General features: G+C 43.3%; 2 protein-coding genes across 2 annotated transcripts; one reads left to right on the top strand and one right to left on the bottom strand.

Moving 5' to 3' along the window:
* Positions 1-395: 395 nt before the first annotated feature.
* ALG2 (ALG2 alpha-1,3/1,6-mannosyltransferase) lies at positions 396-2,144 on the bottom strand. Its single transcript, XM_051611497.1, has 2 exons — positions 1,739-2,144; positions 396-1,316 (listed from the first exon to the last, which is right to left on the bottom strand). Exons 1-2 carry the CDS (start codon positions 2,087-2,089, stop codon positions 414-416), a joined length of 1,254 nt encoding a protein of 417 aa, XP_051467457.1. The 5' UTR covers positions 2,090-2,144; the 3' UTR covers positions 396-413.
* A 273-nt stretch (positions 2,145-2,417) lies between these two features.
* On the top strand, positions 2,418-7,507 carry SEC61B (SEC61 translocon subunit beta). Its single transcript, XM_051611496.1, has 4 exons — positions 2,418-2,573; positions 2,669-2,766; positions 3,099-3,200; positions 7,174-7,507. The coding sequence occupies exons 1-4, from the start codon at positions 2,571-2,573 to the stop codon at positions 7,259-7,261; spliced, it is 291 nt and encodes a 96-aa protein (XP_051467456.1). The 5' UTR covers positions 2,418-2,570; the 3' UTR covers positions 7,262-7,507.
* Positions 7,508-13,943: the final 6,436 nt, after the last annotated feature.

Below are 13,943 nucleotides of genomic sequence, written 5' to 3'. Positions count from 1 at the left end.
TTCAGAGGAGTAACTGTTTTATTAAAAATTACTGATGAACATCTTAACTACATAAAGCTGTGGTATGTACAAATCCACATTTTGTAAACTGAATCAGTCATACTGTACAGTAATAAAGTAAAATGTGCAGTAATTTCCTAGTGAGTTCCTGCCATTTAACGATGCACTTTTCCAAGGCACAGTACACAAAGGAACTCCTGCAATGGCAGATCAGTCCACCACATGGACATTTTAACCTTCTAATGAAACAGCGCAACATATTTTGCTCCTTCTTTGTATCAAGCAAGGTAAGGCAGAAGCAGCGTAACAAGGAAATTCATGTGTCCCAGGTTCTTCATCATAGTCACAATGAATACTGGTTCCCTCTACAAATGAGAGACACAAAACAGTAAATATACTATGGGAACATAATTTTATTGTGTTAATCTGCATATATATTGGTACAGCTGTTCTGTGAATGCTTCTGGGGAAAATTTTTCCATAACTCTGGCTCTCCCAGCTGCTCCCATCATGTCCTTTAAGAGAGGATCTCTCACAATTTTTTCCATGGCCTCAGAGAATTGCGTTGGCAGAGGATCACACAAAAATCCTGTGACATTATGCAGGATTGATTCTAAAGGACCTCCTGAATTAACGGCTACAACGGGACACCTCATATACATTGCCTCCAGAGGAACAATGCCAAAATGCTCGTTGCTTGGTGTATAGAGCACACACACGGAGTTACTAAAAAGAGAGATTTTCTGTTCATCTGAGAACGATCTCAGAAAAGTGACGTGGTCATGAATATCAAGCTTGGCTGCAAGCCTCCTCAGCTCTTCGTAGTGCTCCACATTCTCCAGGACTCGTTTATCATAACCCCCTGCCATAACCAAGTGAACTTCATTCCACTCGTGAGAATCTAGTCTTCCTCGAAGCTCATGCAAAGCTTCAAGAGCCAGCGCTAGATTCTTCTTTCTCTCATACCTATTAATGGAAAGAAACAGGAACTTCTTCTTTCTGGGTATCAGATCAGTTATGTCCGCAGGAACTACTGCTTCAAAGCTACTGATATTGAGTGATGGGTAGAGAACATCTGGGTTTATGTGAGATAAGGACTTAAAGGTGTCCTTGAACACACTGGCAGTGAACTTGCTGTTCACAACAATGCAGTCTGCCATGCCAGTGGTGTACTCTTCCAGCCAGTCAAGTGGCAGCCTGTAGATGCGCTTGAGGAGAGAGTCTCTCTTGGTGAGAAGCTGATCGGGAAAGTGACAGTAAAACAAAACCTTCTTACGGACTCTGGCCAGTCGGAGCACAGGAATGCAAGCGGACACCTAGTGCAACCAGAAGAGGCAGAACGAGAGGAGGGATCAGTCGTTTGCGTTAGCGCCGCCGGCTGTACATTTGATTTCCAAGCCACGGCCCGAGAGACAGCCCTTTGCAAGCCCACTGCCTCCTCCCTCCCGCCCTCCGCAAGAGCCCCGAGCGGCTCTCCCTGCCCCAGGCCCTCCTGCTCCGGCTCCCCTCCCTCCCCCGGCCTGCCAGGCGAACAAGCCCCCCGCTCCGCCGCGACCCTTCCCCACGCACCTCCTCCCCCCCAGGCCCACCTCCAGCGGCAGCGCCCTCCTGACCCCTCCGCCTGCCCCGCCAGCCTTCCCGCCTCCCCTCGGGCCTTCTCCCCCCGGAGCAGCGGGGACAAAAACGACGGCAGCAGCAGCAGCGGCCCCGCTCCCCCCCGCCCGCCCCGGCCCCGCACCTGGTCGCAGACGAAGGCGTCGACCCGCTCGCCGCTGAGCAGCAGGACGTAGAGGGCCAGGCAGGCCATGCGCAGCGCGGCGCAGAGGGCGTGCCCGCGGCCGCACAGGCTGCGCGGCAGCCACCCCCCCGCCCGCCGCACCGCCAGGCCCCGCGTCTCCGCGAAGCTGCGCTCGGCCTCGTAGCGCGCCGTCCAGATCTGCACCCGGCAGCCCCGCGCCCGCAGCGCCAGCGCCGCGTCCACCACCAGCCGCTCCGCCCCGCCCAGCCCCAGGTCCGGGTGCAGGAACAGCACGGACGGGCCCGGCCCGCCCGCCGCGCCCGCCATGCCCGCACGCACGCACGCACGCATGCGCGGTGCCGCCGCCGCCGCGCGACACGTCAGCCTTCCTGCCGGGCCTCCCTTGCCGCCCCGCCCGCCGGGCGCCCGGCGCGCTGCCTGCTGCCTCTGCCCGCCCGGGCCCCGCTCGGCTGCCCCGGCCCCGCCGCTGGTGAAGGGAGCGGGGGCGAGTGAGGCGTCGTGCGGAGCCAGCGCTCTCCGAAAGCGGCCGCGGCGGGAGGCGAGGAGGGGAAAGGGGTCGGCGCTTCTCAGGCAGCACGGAGGGCAGCCGCCAGGCCCCCGACCGGCGCGGCTCGGGGGTGGGGCCTGACGCGGGCCGGGACGTGTCCGGAGCGGGTGTGAGGAGGAGGAGCGGGTGTGAGTGAGTGGGGGTGTGAGGAGCGGGTGTGAGTGAGTGAGGGTGTGAGTGAGGGTGTGAGTGAGTGCGGGTGTGTGTCAGGAGGAGCGGGTGTGAGGCCGCGCCGCGCCGAGCCCGAGCCGCGCCGCCAGAGCCATGGTGAGGCCCTGCCCGGGGCTCCCCCCCACCCCACCCCTCCCTCCCTCCCGGCCGCCCCCCCCCCAGCCCCTCACCGTTCCCTCCTCTCTCCGCAGCCCGGGCCCAACCCCAGCGCCACCAGCGTCGGTTCCTCTGGCCGCTCCCCCAGCAAGGCCGTGGCTCCCCGCGCGGCGGGATCCACCGTCCGGCAGAGGTAGGGACCGGCCGCCTGGTCGTAGCGCCCGGCGACCCTTCCAGCCCCCCCCGGCGTCGGTGCCCGGGGGCTGGGCAGCCCCAGGGGGGGGGGCTCGGGGGCGGAGCCGGCCGCTGCCCTGGGCTGTGCGGGCTCCTGCGGGCCCAGCTGGGGGCTCCGCGGTGCCCCGGCTGCCGCCGCCGGCGGGGCTGTGCCGGCCGCCGCTGGCCTGGCTGCGCAGGGTGGTCTGCGTGACCCGCCCGCGGGGGTCTCTTGGGGTTGGTGAGTTGCCAGGAGCTGGCAGGCGGTTCACGTGTTTCGGCCTGTGTTGTGTTCTTTTCTGGCCTGTAAAGGAAGAATGCCAGCTGCGGGACGAGGAGTGCCGGCCGTGCCACGTCCACGGGCACTGGTGGGATGTGGCGATTCTACACTGAGGACTCTCCAGGGCTCAAAGTGTAAGTTGGAGGTGTGGGTGGTGGCAGGCACGGGGGCTCTACGTTTCCTCTCCTTATTCCGTCTTTGAATTGAGAGTTCAGTGTGCTGGTCTGCGTGGGAAAACATGCTGAATTCTTGGCTGCTTAGGTAGGCTTGGGATGGAATATTTCATCTCTAAACCTGGAGAGGTAGTTTTAAAACTCATAGTGGCCTTTAAAAGGTAGGTACAAGTTATATTTTGTAACTGGCTATAGACATACCATAAGTGGTCTTTGAAGGCTGCAGTTGGGAAACGTTACTTGTTGCAGTGAATTTAGGCATTTACATGCATGTTTTTGTTCTCTTTTAATTAAAGCTTTTTTCTTTTCTTTACTAATAGATATGTTATCATCCTGTGCTTTTCTTGTCCCCTCTTGAAAACATTACTGATCTGCAATGTGCTTGCAGAATCTCAAGTGTTTTCATTGAAAAGCTGAAGATAAATTATTTTAGCTGAACTTGCAAAGTGAATACCACTGCAGTAGCTTGCAGGTCTCTGGTTTTACAAGGTGAATATTCCAAGATTATGGTCAAATGGTGGTAGTGTCCCTTAAGCTGTAAAGAGAGCCTAACTTTTTACTTCTTGGCCAGTCTGAGTCACTCTGATAAGTTCTCCAAGTAAGCTTTGCAGCCTGCTACTTGGATAACAAAAGAGGGAGGTGTGTTTCACCTGATGGGTGTGCTGTCCTAACCTGAGTGGGTAGTTTGTGCTTCTTGCAGAGTTACGCTTCAAGGCCTCTTATTATTACTGTGTTGAAGAGATTAAAGACACTCGAGGATATGCCCATTGCTGCTTTTTTTTTTTTTTTTTAAATCCATTAGTTTTTTATTTTGGAGTGTTTTTAAGAGTGCTGCTCCTGGCTGCAGGAACAGAACATTTGGGGAAGAGCTGGTCATAGTCTAGTTAGTGACTGTGCTGTGAGCAGTCCTTCCTCTGAAGTTGTCTTACATGTTTTCGTATGTATATTTTAAAAAGCAAAATTATACAGCAAACCATCCAAGAAAGTAGTGGCATTTTGCTACTGCAGGTCTTCCTTTCTCCATTCTGGATCCAGAGAGACAAGGCAAAGCAAAGCAAACAAGAGTGAGCAACAATAGTGTTCTAGAGCAAATCTATGCAGATGGGCAAGGCAACTATCTGATGTGTTGTTTGGTCTACTAAGGCTCAATTAAAAAAAACCCAAACAACAAACCAACAATCTGAGGGGAAAAAATAGATGTGTTCTACCATTAGGTAGATGTATTTTTTTCCAATAGACCTGTGATACAAGCTGTCAAAGCAACTTTGCCAATTTCAGTAAGGTTCCTTGTGAATCCTTCTCTTATGATGAATGGTCACTCAGTTGTTCTAATCTTCAATACAAGCACGTCAGTAGATAGATTTTTCCCATCTATTTATGCTGCAGGACAGTGGTTCCAAATGTGAAGGTTCTGGAGCACTGGGAGTGGGTTTTTTGAAAGGTACCATAGGTGGTTGTATGGTCAGGCTTTTAATAGAAAACCCAATATTTTTAAAGTTAGTTGGTTTGACAGATCATCTGTCCATGAGATGTAACATTTTTTTGAACCACGGCTTGGGAGCATCTTTCTTGCTTACAGCTCTCCCTGTATTTTTCTGTATCTGTTTTTTTCTGTAGCAACCAATTATTATGATCTCTGCCCTATTCAGTAGGCTTAAAAATAAAAATGGATTATAGAGAGGTTGTGGTGTCTTCAGTAACGTGCTTCAGCTGAAGTTGTTTTTAAAAATGGTTGTGGTCACTACTGTATAAAGCAATGTAAAAGCTCAGCCAGGTGGTGGATTTTTTGGTGTGTTTTCTTTATTCACATTTTTAAAAATATGAGCTCTTAGAATTACCATGAAAAAAATACATAAAACCATGGGAGAACAAGGTATGTGATGCTAGCTGTGATCAATAGAATTGCATTGTAGATTCAAATTTTTAAATTGTGTGTAATTATACTTCTGGTGCTTCATGTATTTAGTATCTTTACTCAACCTAATAATAAAGAGTAAATATGCTGAATAAGCAAGCTTTCTTTGCCTCAAGAAGGTACATTTCTGTATAGTACACGTTGCTACAAGATACGTATATTTTAAAAATGAGAATTAGGAAAATAGAGCTATATGGGGATGTGGTTGAGAGTGGGAGATGGTATTTTTCTCTTTACAACTGAGATGAGTATTGCCTACGTTGAAAAGAAAACTAAAGGCAAACTTGTTGCTCTTTTTGTGGCACTTGGTACCTGTGATTCCTGCATATTGTCTTGAGCTTTCTTGCTTAAAGAGCTACAGGGAGCATTTCCTGTGGAGCCACGACAAGGGATCAAATTGGGATTGTGGACTAGTATGCAGCCTTTTGAAAGACATTCTGAGAATGTACAGAACCAGATCTTTAGTGGTGCCTGAATCAGGTTTATTTTTTGATTTAAACTGCATGGTGGGCTGAGAAGATTTCCAGGTGGATGGAGGAAGGTTGCAGGGTTTCAGCAGGCTGTCTTTGTGACTGGAGAAAATGAGATATATGTGTCAGTATTGGAAAGCTGATTGTTCTGTAGGGAATCAATTTAACCTGCATGTTTAAAAAAAACACCAAATACACAAACAATCTTGTTTATTTCTGTGTAGCTCTGTTCTGGTTAGTGGTGCTCCTTTATTCCTATGTGCCTTCAGCAAAGAGTAGCTTGTGCATTGCTACTCCTTAAAGGCTCAAACTAATTCAGATAGATACATTGTAAGGATTTCATGCACCTGATGCCATTACAATTTATGTTATTTAGGACATACACTTCAAATACTTACTACATATGGGATTGAGAAGTACCTTCTGTTGCTTAGTGAAAGATATCCCATAATAGGAGTTGTTTATCTAGTCAATGTGTGTGTAGACTTTTTTTAATTTGTGTGTTTTGTCATTGGTTTATTTTCTAAATGCTTTATGTCTGTGTTCAGGGTTCTCTATACCTGAATAAGACTAGGCATGATAAATAATAACTGAATTTTAAAACTCAATGGAGGATTATGATTATGAACATTTTAAGTACCTGGCCCATGAAAAAATTGTTAATAGATTGCTTCAATCCATTTTCAGTTTCTTTTTTGCTCAAGTAACATTTATCTGTTTATAAACAGTAACCTGGAGGTTGTATATTCACGTTGTAAATCCAGGGTGTTTCTTCCAACAGGAGGTTGAAAATCAGAAAGGTGATTGTATGAAGTGAGTGGTATGAAGCAGTGTTGAGTGTGTGTAGTTGTGTAACAGTGTATGTAATTGTTGTGGCTCAGAACCATGTGAAATGGCTGATTTGGCCTCTCAACGTGCACCCTAGGATTAAACTGCTTTTTAAAAACATCACTGTACAATTTCTAAACAATGTAAAAAAGTGGGAAGGAAAAAGTTAAGAGATTTGTTAATTTATGCATTTTAGGTCATGATTTACTGATGGAGTTAACTTTGACATTCTTTGTATCTTTTTAAAATAAACACAGAAGTCCCTGTCTCTCACCCACTGCTGCCATTGTTTTCAAATGAAATAAAACCTCAAAAACCAGCAAATGTGAATTTTATGCCAAAATTTTACTAACCGCTAGAGGACTCTCTTGGTTTTTGTATCTGACTAATCTCTGCTCAGGTGGTTATCCAAGTAGTAAATACAGATGATAATTTTCCAGAGATTGTTTTTACAATGATGAGTAATCATGAATCATTAAATACTTTTTAAATAACTGGGGTTTATGGGGTGTAAAATTATCTTTAAAAACATTGGGGCAGCAGCAGTTTTTGATAGCCCTCTCTACCTAATTGCTGTGTGTTTTGAGGTATTTCTGTGGGAATGGCATAAGGGTTTTCAAAACTTACGAACTGAGTTCACTTGGCTGATAATGACTGGCCTTTGAACAAAACAGACCTTTTTTGTGTTAATGCCTTTTTTTTTTTTTTTCTTTATTTTTAGTGGGCCTGTTCCAGTTTTGGTCATGAGTCTTCTTTTTATTGCTTCTGTGTTTATGCTGCACATCTGGGGTAAATACACTCGTTCATAGATGCAGCTGCCAGCTTAAAGCATACATCTTGGACCAAAAGTATGGTGGATCCTGGTTGTTCTTGGAGAGAGACTGGGGAAGCTTCGTATCACCTACTGAAGTCCTATCAACTTTGGCTCTAAAACCGAGTCAATTTCTCAGTTCTCTACTTGGGCAGGTTTAAAGTCTGTCATACGTCATTTTATATTTGTATCTGTACACTCAGAAAAGAGATGTTGCAATAAAAGTTGTATATGGAAATGGAAACAGTCTTAACTGTATTTTTTCCTCCTGTTCCAACTTACCATGACTAAAGCATTATACTTGTGGTTTTCATATATAATCATGTTCCAGAGTAAATGCCATTTGACACTTCAGACCAGATTCTTCTAAAGTATATCTTGTTGTATAATTTTATGCCAGATGATCTGGCATTTTTGTGAATGTAAGAGGCAAAATCAGATGCACAAACATGCGAAGGTAACAAACGTGTTTGTTGAAGTAAAACTGAGATGGTAGCTTAGCTGGTCATGTTCTATTCACTCCAGAAAAATAGCTGGATTTATTCATTTTTCTAACTTTACTCATTGCTCTTGATACATAAAAGTACATAAGTATGCTTGTTTTTCAAACTGCACTTCAGGAATAATATGAACTGGTAGCTGATTTTAAAAAGAATAATTGCATGGCTCTCAGAGACATGTTTCTTCTGCAGATCCAGACTCTTTCAAGGAGTCTTAGGGAGGAAAATGCAATGGGAGGACTGTAAAAGCAATGGTTGCATTTTAAATAGTAGGACATGCAAACAAGTTAAGCTACAGCTAAGTGGCTCTTCACATATCTACTCTAGTTTTCTTCTGGGTGTTGTTCTTTGTTTTCCTTTTGAACAGGCAGCTCTTCCTTCTCTAGTTAAAGGTACACAGGTACTTGTGCATTAGAATCATGTTTCAGTTGTTTCTCACTGCTGGTGTGGTCTTGAGAATTGGGTAACCAAATCAGGCCTTTTCAGTTGGACGTTATTTTAGCCTGCTGGGTGTGCTATGATTCCTGTTTGAATATCAGCTTGTAATAGAACAAAATCAGCTATGAACTCAGAAAAGGGACAGGCTTACTTCTGTGCAGCCTACGTTTCATTTAACTGAGTATAAAAAAGTTGACTATTTTGACAGTGCTGTCCTTGATCAAATACTTTGTTTTCTAGAATTACCTGTTTCATAGATTTTTGCATACACTGTAAAGAGTCTAATGTCTCTGGTTTTGTGCAGATTACTTTCCATCCCTTCTTTGCTTTATGTTTTGGGAGTATGAACTTTTCTATGGTTTAAAAAAAGACTTGCTGATTTAATTAATGAAAGAAGTGATACTTCAGTTGGATTCAGCACGCTGAAACATCCATAGCTTCCTTTGATGATCTTGTACATGATAAAAGGACAGGTTTCTCTAGTGTATCTTTTCAATTTGTGATGATTTTAATGATGATCGTGAAAGTGCAAGATATTAATGCTTGTATTTTTAGCATTTAATGCACATGAGCTATAGTGGATTCTTGCTGTCAGTGTTTTGTAGAAGGATGTCAGCTTCACAGAAGAACAGATAAAGAAATGCAGGTTGTAAAGACTTACCAGAAGTTTGGCCAGTACTGAATATGAAGTTCTGTTTGGCCTGGGTGAGTGAATTACGACCGTGTTGATAAACAGCAGCTAATCTGTAATACAGAAAAACTAGTGTCTTCTAGTAATAGGTGGAAAAAAAGAAAGGATGGTCATTTCAAAGCTTCATATCAGGCAACTAGAAATGAGTAAGACTTTCAATTCTTACACCTACTTGTAAGCAATCGAAATACAAGTTTGGCTGAGCTGACTGTTAGAAATTATAAATATCTTTATAGTCTGCTTAAGTGCTACAGTGCTAAGTCCACAAAAATCTTTATTTTGTCTCCTTAAAAATAAAAGTTCAGGAAATCTGGAAGAACTTTTGTTTCCATACAAGATATGATTAAGTACTAGAACATTTTATTGTTGACTTAAAAACCAATAAAAATATTTGCAACCTCAGGCGCTGTTTATTCCTCAAGTGAAGAAGGGGTTTTATAAGGAAGTGGTCCTATTGTACATGAGTTCATGTGTGTCACTTAAACTTTCCCTCCCTCCCCCTGTAATAGATCTGAGCATGTAAGCCAACTTCAGTCTGATTTCACAGAGGAGTAGAAGCTGACAGACACTGTTCTTGAGAGCTGGATGGAACAGGTAGCTGGTGGAAGGAGACTCCAGAAGTTCCCTCTTAGCAAAAGGCTTTCACTTTTACCTTGTTACCTAGGGATAATAGGAGGAGAGCTGCACTTCTTAAATGCTTTGACAGGAAAAGCTTTAATCTGCACTCTTGCACCTTTGTATGTGCTGAAGTCAATCACCCACAAGCTATGGATCATCATCTAGGGATGGGGGGTTTCATTAGATGTTGCAGAGCTACCATTTTACTTTTGCTGTATGTGCAGAAGCCAGCTGTACTACACAAAACCCAATATATATCTCTTTATTTCTCCAGGTTTCACTACTTGCTGGTGTCCATCTTTAACCGTCATGTCATGATATATACTGTGCCTTTCATAATCACTCACAAGGTTTCTCATTCTTGAAGGGACCAAAGGGGAGGGCAGTTGTTCAAGTGCATAATTCCTGACTGCCCCATACATACACAGCTCTTTTGCAGCAAAAGGATTTTTTTTTCTCTTTTATCACATTAGACACTGAATCTACCTTCCAAGAAGAACCTGTTGGCTCTTTCCTACATCCCATTTATCTCCAGCTGTTGCTTAAGCTCTCTGAGCCTATCAGATTCAGTATAAACTGGTGTAAGCTCTCTTCAGTACTGTTCACAGTAAGTTACAATGCCTTTACCACTGGCATACATAAATATCTGTATTGATACATGCATCCGCATGTGTGTGGTTGCTCCATCAGATCACAAATACAGAAGGATGTGTCTCTGAAAATGGAAGATGGAACGCCCTTATTCAACTGCACCATGACAGCAGTGCAGAGAAGCAAACAGAACAGCTTGTGTTCTCTTCTTCAGCTGTGTTGGCTAGAGATGAGTGGATGCTATACTGAGATCATGCGGTGAGGGCTAAACGATTTTATAAATATATTAATGGATTCTCTGAGGGACTTGATTTTTTTTTTTTTCCTGTATGTGTCTGAAAAGAGAGATACCTCTTACTTCTTCAAATGCTAACTTGTTACCTACTTCCAGTGTTGATAATAAGGCTGCATTTTATATTATCATATTAGCTGTTTGTATGAATTTGTATCATAGAAGACTATGTTTGGTAGACTTGTCATTTTTAGTAAATTAGTGAGCTGCAAGAGGGGACTGTCTGCCTTTTTGTGGGTTTTTTTTGAGGGGAAAAGGTGTAGCATTTGTGATTTCTGCTTTGACTTCAGAAGTTGATTAAAAGAAAGGCAAGCAAAGCAAGAGCAGGTGTGGTTATTGAGTACAACCCATTGTGATCTTTTCTTCTTCCTTTTATATTCCAGTTGTCTCTTTTTTTTTTCTGGAGACTGCCAATTATACTGAATTGTGCCATGGAGTAGGATAATGCTCTGATGCAGAGATAGGGCAGGTAGTAACAATAGTGAACAGAACAGACCCATTTTACTTATGACAAACTCCCAGTTCAGATGTGGATCGCCAGAAATTTGACACCTTTCTCTCAGATTAGGCTGCATGTTGCAAATAATTATTTTGAAGGATTTATTAGAGAATAATGTGTGTGTTTTTTTGACCAACCAGAAATGGAGGAATTATTTGAAGTTATGCTATCATTTCATAAAACAAAATTAAGCAAATCTTCTTTCATGCACTGCCTTTTCCAGAGACTTCTTTGCCTTAATGTTAACAAAATGAAATTCTAGCTAGTTTAGTGTTTTGTTTTGTTTTTTTTTTTTAGTTCAAGCATTTATCACTGAGTAAATATACCAACATGTTTTCTTCCTCTGATGCTACAGACAGATACCAAATTTGTTTACAAATGCTGCAGAGTAAGACGTTATCTCAGTGTTATCTCATTATTCCAAAATAAAATCAGGACTAAATTTAGGGTCAGTATGTTTCAGTTCCAGAGGGGTTGCATCCCCAACATCTAGTAATTATTGAGCACCATTCTGTGAGACCTTCCAAGCTTATTAGCTCCTGATCAAATTGTTTTTGTAGTATAGTAACATGAAAAGAACCTAAAACAATGTAGCCTTACATTCTCAAGATAGCTGGTAGGTAATGTTATTCCTTTTTTACATAAAAGTACAGTTAGACTACAAGCATATGTTACAATCATTGGAAGAGAGCATATGTGTTCCTCACCTCAGGAAGACATCTGTGAGGGGAAAAAACATAACAGCATGATACAAACTTCTGAGAAGTTTGTGAAGCACCAAACTCTTGTAATAGAGTGTGAATCTGAACCTGAGGCAGTTGTGGGGCTTGGTAGACCTTGCTGTCTAATTTTGTTCTATTGTTGTTTCCATGCTTCTTGCTGAAAAGTTACGGGTTTTTTTTTTAATTGTGTTTTATGGCATTTAGACATGACTTAAGCAAACAAAAACTTTACACAAGCTCGAAAATATGAATGGAGGAACTCAGAGTGGTGGGTTGTAGAATTAGAGCCTCTCTGTCCTTGTTTCTGGGTGGAATATTAAATAATCTTGATCTCCCGGCTGTCTACATGCAAAATTACAATGAAATTGCCTTTACTGAATGAAGAGTTTGTGGAGTGAGATATCTCCCTGCTTCTGAAGATAGAAAGAACCTCACAACACCTGCAGGAAGAAGAAAAATGGTTTTGCTAGTTCTGCTTCCAAGGATGTTTTCCACCTCTAAGTTCAAATTATTTCTAACAACTTTCTGCCCCGTGGCAAACTCAAGAACAGAAGAGCATCTGATAGGACCTCTTGTCTTGGACCACTGCATGGAGATTGACCACTTTGAGGGGGAATTTTTTTTAGTAAAATTACTTCCTGCAGCAAACCTTGAATCTCTTGTTTAGGCTGTAGAGGCTACGGCAGAATAGCTTCTCTGAAAAAGCATCTATGTTTTACAGATAGCACAGAAGTTTTTATTTGTCCTGGAGACCAAGCAGGGTAGTTCACCTAATAGTTCCTTCCTGACATCTAAGGAATGGCACTGTTTAATTCAGTGATAGCCCTTTCTCCCTACTTTTTCCTGGCATTTCTTGAGGATGGGTAACTTGATTAACTCCTTTTCTCTATGTGAGTGATACAGAAATCTCACCTCTCTAAGGTGAGATTTAACTTTAGATTAATTAACTTTAGATTTCCACAGTGTAGCTGCTAATCGTTGTGCGCCTCTTGTAGACACTAATGACAAACCTGTATTTGTAGGGTTTAGTTCTGCTAACCTGTTTTGGTGTCAGGTGAAAAGCTATCTGTTGCTCCAGGCAGTTGAAGAACTGTGGACAGCAACTCAAAATAGCTGGAACATTTGTCTGGATGTTTAGACTTGTCTCTCTCCGTCGTATAGACATCAAAGCCTAGAGGGAGAAAATAACACCAGTGCCACAGAGTTCACTTTCCCTGTTCTTGCAGTCAATGCAACAAAAAAGCATTTTATAAACTGATTAAACTCCATCATTTAAGATATATGAACTTCCCATGTCTTATCTGACAAGTTACACGGGAATACATGCAGCAGTTATCTATCTCCCTATGTGAAAATGCACCGTTTAGCAGTGAGGTTGGAGGCATAATATGGGGAGGCTGATGGGACTGGACCCTTGTAGCCCAGAGAAGGGAAGGCTTAATAGCAACCTTCCTGTACCTACACAGAGGTCATGATTTCACAGCAGTACGTGGCAGGAGGATGAGAAACAATGGGTGTAAGTTGAAACGAGAGAGGTTGGATATAAGGAGAAACCTTTTCACCATGAGGACAAGCACTGGAAGAAGCTGACCAGAGAGACTGTTTGGTCTCCTCCCCTGGATGTTTTCAAGACCTGATGAATAAAGGCCTGGAAAGCCTGGTCTGATCTCGTAGATGACCCATCTTTGAGTTGTAGGTAACACAGAGCTGCACTAGATGACTTTTCAAGGTCTCTTCCGACCGGAATTATCTGGTGATTCTTGCTAAACCTTTCTGACACCGATTTAAATGTCTGCATTCTCTGAAACTTGGGATATTTCTGCTGACAGAAGTGGAGGTGAAGAGCTGAAGGTGAGCAGAACCTCAATAAAAGCCTACTTCAGTTTGTCAAAGGTCCTGGAAACTTGTGCAAAGAAAGAAAATTCTCGGGTTTATCTATTATTTTATTCAGTCTTTAGAGGTTGAATTTTTTATGTATTCAACTGAGTAGAGATAGTCCCATGATATGAGCTAAGAATACAGTATGTATGCCAAATAAATACATCACATGTCTGCAGGAATCAAATCTGTATGTGCTACTCCATCTGGTGGGGAAATCAATAACAACCTCCAGTGTTTAGAGGTGCAGACATTCTCCAATAACAAAGGCAGGGGTTTTCCAATCTGTTTTGTGTCTGTGAGCAAGTGTCCTTCTTTTTGTACTACTAATGCTATACAGGACAGACAGGAGATCTTAACGTGTCTGGGGAATTTTGGGTTTTGAAAAATTATGCAGGTGAAATTTTTTGTCCTGTTCCCTTTTTTTCAAGATGAGTAGCTGAAATCAGTA

Source organism: Apus apus, chromosome 2, assembly GCF_020740795.1.
Source record: "Apus apus isolate bApuApu2 chromosome 2, bApuApu2.pri.cur, whole genome shotgun sequence".
Taxonomy (NCBI): domain Eukaryota; kingdom Metazoa; phylum Chordata; class Aves; order Apodiformes; family Apodidae; genus Apus; species Apus apus.
Note: the sequence above shows the minus strand (reverse complement) of the source record. Positions and strands in the feature narration are given on the sequence as shown.

Bases quoted from the DNA above. Each gene is read 5' to 3' on its own strand.
- ALG2 (XM_051611497.1), bottom strand. From the start codon at position 2,089: ATGCGTGCGTGCGTGCGTGCGGGCATGGCGGGCGCGGCGGGCGGGCCG. The intron at 1,317-1,738 runs GTGCGGGGCCGG...TGGTTGCACTAG, and splicing joins ACGCCTTCGTCTGCGACCAG to GTGTCCGCTTGCATTCCTGT.
- SEC61B (XM_051611496.1), top strand. The intron at 2,767-3,098 runs GTAGGGACCGGC...TGGCCTGTAAAG, and splicing joins GGATCCACCGTCCGGCAGAG to GAAGAATGCCAGCTGCGGGA. The intron at 3,201-7,173 runs GTAAGTTGGAGG...CTTTATTTTTAG, and splicing joins GACTCTCCAGGGCTCAAAGT to TGGGCCTGTTCCAGTTTTGG.